We start from the raw sequence: 2,952 nt of genomic DNA, 5'->3' as shown, positions 1-2,952 counted from the left end.
TTCAAGTCGTGCACTTGATTACTGGCCCCTGGCCCCATTGCTCCTACGTGCTCTTGACGATCGCTTCCTTCTTGCAGATGTTGATGCCCAAGAAGAACCGGATTGCTATTTATGAGCTCCTTTTTAAGGAGGGAGTGATGGTGGCCAAGAAGGATGTCCATATGCCTAAACACCCAGAATTGGCAGACAAGAATGTGCCCAACCTTCACGTCATGAAGGCCATGCAGGTAGAGGGGTGAAAGGGGGAGACCGTTGGGTTGGAATGGAGATGGAGGGGTTTTCCATTAATGTTTAAGGCAAATTGCAAGGAGAGGTCAGGACGGCTGGTGCTGCTTGCTGCTTCAGGGGCAGTGAGATATGTTGGAAACTTGTTTAGGAAGCTTTGCATGTCGTTTCTAGCTCCAAGCTCCTACTTACGATGAATTTTCTGCCTTACAGTCTCTCAAGTCACGAGGCTACGTGAAGGAACAGTTTGCCTGGAGACATTTCTACTGGTACCTTACCAACGAGGGCATCCAGTATCTCCGTGATTATCTCCACTTGCCCCCTGAGATTGTGCCTGCCACCTTGCGCCGCAGCCGCCCAGAGACAGGCAGACCTCGGCCGAAAGGTATGGTGCCCGAATAAAATGGAGTCCAGTCTGCTCGGAAGCAGCCCTTTGGAGGGGATAGTTTCTTTTATGTGAGGGATGGAAGTGTTCCTGATGACATTGGTGTCAGCTTTAGAGGGACTGCGGCATGCAGGACTGTGGTCCAAACCTGGAACATTTGTCCTGTGGCTTGGGACCTGTAATAAAACTGGGCTTAGGTCTTCGGCCATCCATGACATTGTATTAAACATGAATAGACTATTAGCCTGTGGCTTTCTTCCCCCGTACTTGTGCAGATATCCAGACATGTGCTAGCACATTGAGTAACTATTTTCCAGCAGAGTGAGGTGGTACTTATCCCCAAGAAGTCCAAAGCAAAGCATGTGAAAGCAACAAAGTTTTGTAGCGTTTCTTGTCAACAGTGGCAAAATTATAAAAAGTAGAATGGAGGAGAATTGATATTTGTATAATTAATGGGGTGAAAGGATATGCATCCTTGTGTGGAATTACCTTCCGACTGTGGAGATCACTATTGGCTTGCGGTTACGAGGTTATGGTTCCCTGTCAGATGAACTTTGTAGGAGCTGCAGAGGGTTTGGGGGCCGCGGTGATGAGATCAGAGATTTCTAAACAAAGCTGTCAGACTGGGTTCCCCTAAAGAATGACTTTGTAGAGCTCAGGAATCTGTGTTTGTTAGAAGAGTTCCTAAGGGGTTCTAGTGGTTAGACAGAGTTATGTATCTCTGGAGCAAACGTTCTCTACTGCCTCTTGAAATTACCTGGAGAAAAAAATACTAGTGTCTGTCTGTATCTTACAGATTCTGATTTAATAAGCATAGTTGGGCCTGGCATTTGTTTTTACCACTCACTACATGATGAGGCTTTTTTCATTTTGTTTTAAAGTTCATATTCTAATTATATGAGCTCCAGGTAAGTTCCAAGGTAATTGGGTGCAGGTGATACTAGATTAAATTATTACTTCTGGTGTTTATGAGAATTTTTCAAGTAGTTTTTGAGGTCTGTGACTTAATGTATATCCCACAGCCTGACAGGTTTACAGAAAATCCCAAGAGGAACTAAAAGATTCTTGGTGGCCTCTAGATTATATATTTAATATTAGAGTTGGGGCTTTGAGCTTCAGATGCCTCCTTTCCATTTGCATACTCAATTTTCCACTTGGATGGGTCGTGTTCTAAATTGTGGCTATTCATATGTTTGTAGAAACAGCTGGATTTCTAAATTTGCTAAAAATTGGAAAATGCCTTTTTGTTGAAAAACAAAATCGAAGAAGGCAATCTTTTTGCAAATATGTGGCATTTTGACTGAGTTGTGAGTTTTCTAGGCTTTCGAGGAACTAAGCTGTCAATGATGATGACAAGTTTCTGTGAGGAAATAGAAGTCTGTAGCTGACAGTTCTACGTACAAGGAGTCACGTGCCCCCATTAACCCATCATAACTACGTGGTTGCTGAGTGAGAACAGGAGAGTATTGCCAGTTTTCCTGGCCTTAAGGGAACAGAGTTCCCACATTGCCCTAGGTTCACAGTGTGGTTTAATTTATACAGGTCTGGAAGGCGAGCGACCTGCAAGACTCACAAGAGGGGAAGCTGACAGAGACACCTACAGGCGGAGTGCTGTGCCCCGTGAGTAATGGGTCTTTATTAGGGCTGTTGAGGTAGAATCTCTGGATTCTCAGTGTTGGCCCTGGCTGAGGCTCAGCCCTTGAAGATGCCAAGGTGACCAGGAAAGATCCTTGGTTTCAATCTCTAGATCATCAGAACAGCCAGATTCCCTTTCCTTATGTAGGCATTTAATAAATGGGAATTAGAAGGGAAACCCTCTTGAGTTATGGGCACAGAAAACCTTAGTTGAAGACCTTGAACTGAGCGAAACTGACAACTTTTCAGCAAAGCAAAATGCTTTTCCTTGTTCCAGGTTGTGTTCTGTGTTGTAAGCTTTCTGAGGGCAGGGCTCACTTAACTTACCTTCATTGTTTTCCTGCTGCAAGAATCCGTGCAAAACAGTCTTGTTTTTGAGTAGCAGATGTTTGTTTATTCAGAAGATAAGCCTTTGTGTATGCCAGGCACTGTTCTAGGGCTGGGGAGATAGTAGTTTACATAAGAGACCAAAGACCCTTTTCATTGAAGTTGCATTTTAGTGGTGGGAAGAATAAGTATATGTCAGTTGATGTGGTTGGTATGGGGGGTGGGTGTTGGCAATTTTCAGGTGAGTTTTCAGAGAAAGTCTTAAAGAGGTGAGATTTAAGCAAATACCTCTAGGAGGTGAGGGGAGCCAGCCAGTAGCTAGCTAGGGGAAGAACATTCCAGGTAAAGGCCCTCAGAGAGGGCACCTGGCTTATCTAAAC

At 44.4% G+C, this 2,952-nt stretch overlaps 1 protein-coding gene across 1 annotated transcript; it reads left to right on the top strand.

Moving 5' to 3' along the window:
• Positions 1–76: 76 nt before the first annotated feature.
• Positions 77–2,266, top strand: RPS10 (ribosomal protein S10). Its single transcript, XM_012646605.1, has 3 exons — positions 77–227; positions 439–610; positions 2,153–2,266. The coding sequence occupies exons 1-3, from the start codon at positions 78–80 to the stop codon at positions 2,236–2,238; spliced, it is 408 nt and encodes a 135-aa protein (XP_012502059.1). The 5' UTR covers position 77; the 3' UTR covers positions 2,239–2,266.
• The last annotated feature ends 686 nt before the right edge of the window (positions 2,267–2,952 follow it).

This window comes from Propithecus coquereli, unplaced genomic scaffold, assembly GCF_000956105.1.
Source record: "Propithecus coquereli isolate 6110/MARCELLA unplaced genomic scaffold, Pcoq_1.0 Scaffold248, whole genome shotgun sequence".
NCBI lineage: Eukaryota > Metazoa > Chordata > Mammalia > Primates > Indriidae > Propithecus > Propithecus coquereli.
This window is presented reverse-complemented; position numbering and strand designations above follow the sequence as displayed.

What these genes read in the sequence shown, in the direction of transcription:
- RPS10 (XM_012646605.1), top strand. Translation starts at nt 78, where the DNA reads ATGTTGATGCCCAAGAAGAACCGGATTGCTATTTATGAGCTCCTTTTT. An exon ending in ACGTCATGAAGGCCATGCAG is followed by an intron (nt 228 to 438) that starts GTAGAGGGGTGA and finishes TCTGCCTTACAG; the next exon opens with TCTCTCAAGTCACGAGGCTA. An exon ending in AGGCAGACCTCGGCCGAAAG is followed by an intron (nt 611 to 2,152) that starts GTATGGTGCCCG and finishes TAATTTATACAG; the next exon opens with GTCTGGAAGGCGAGCGACCT.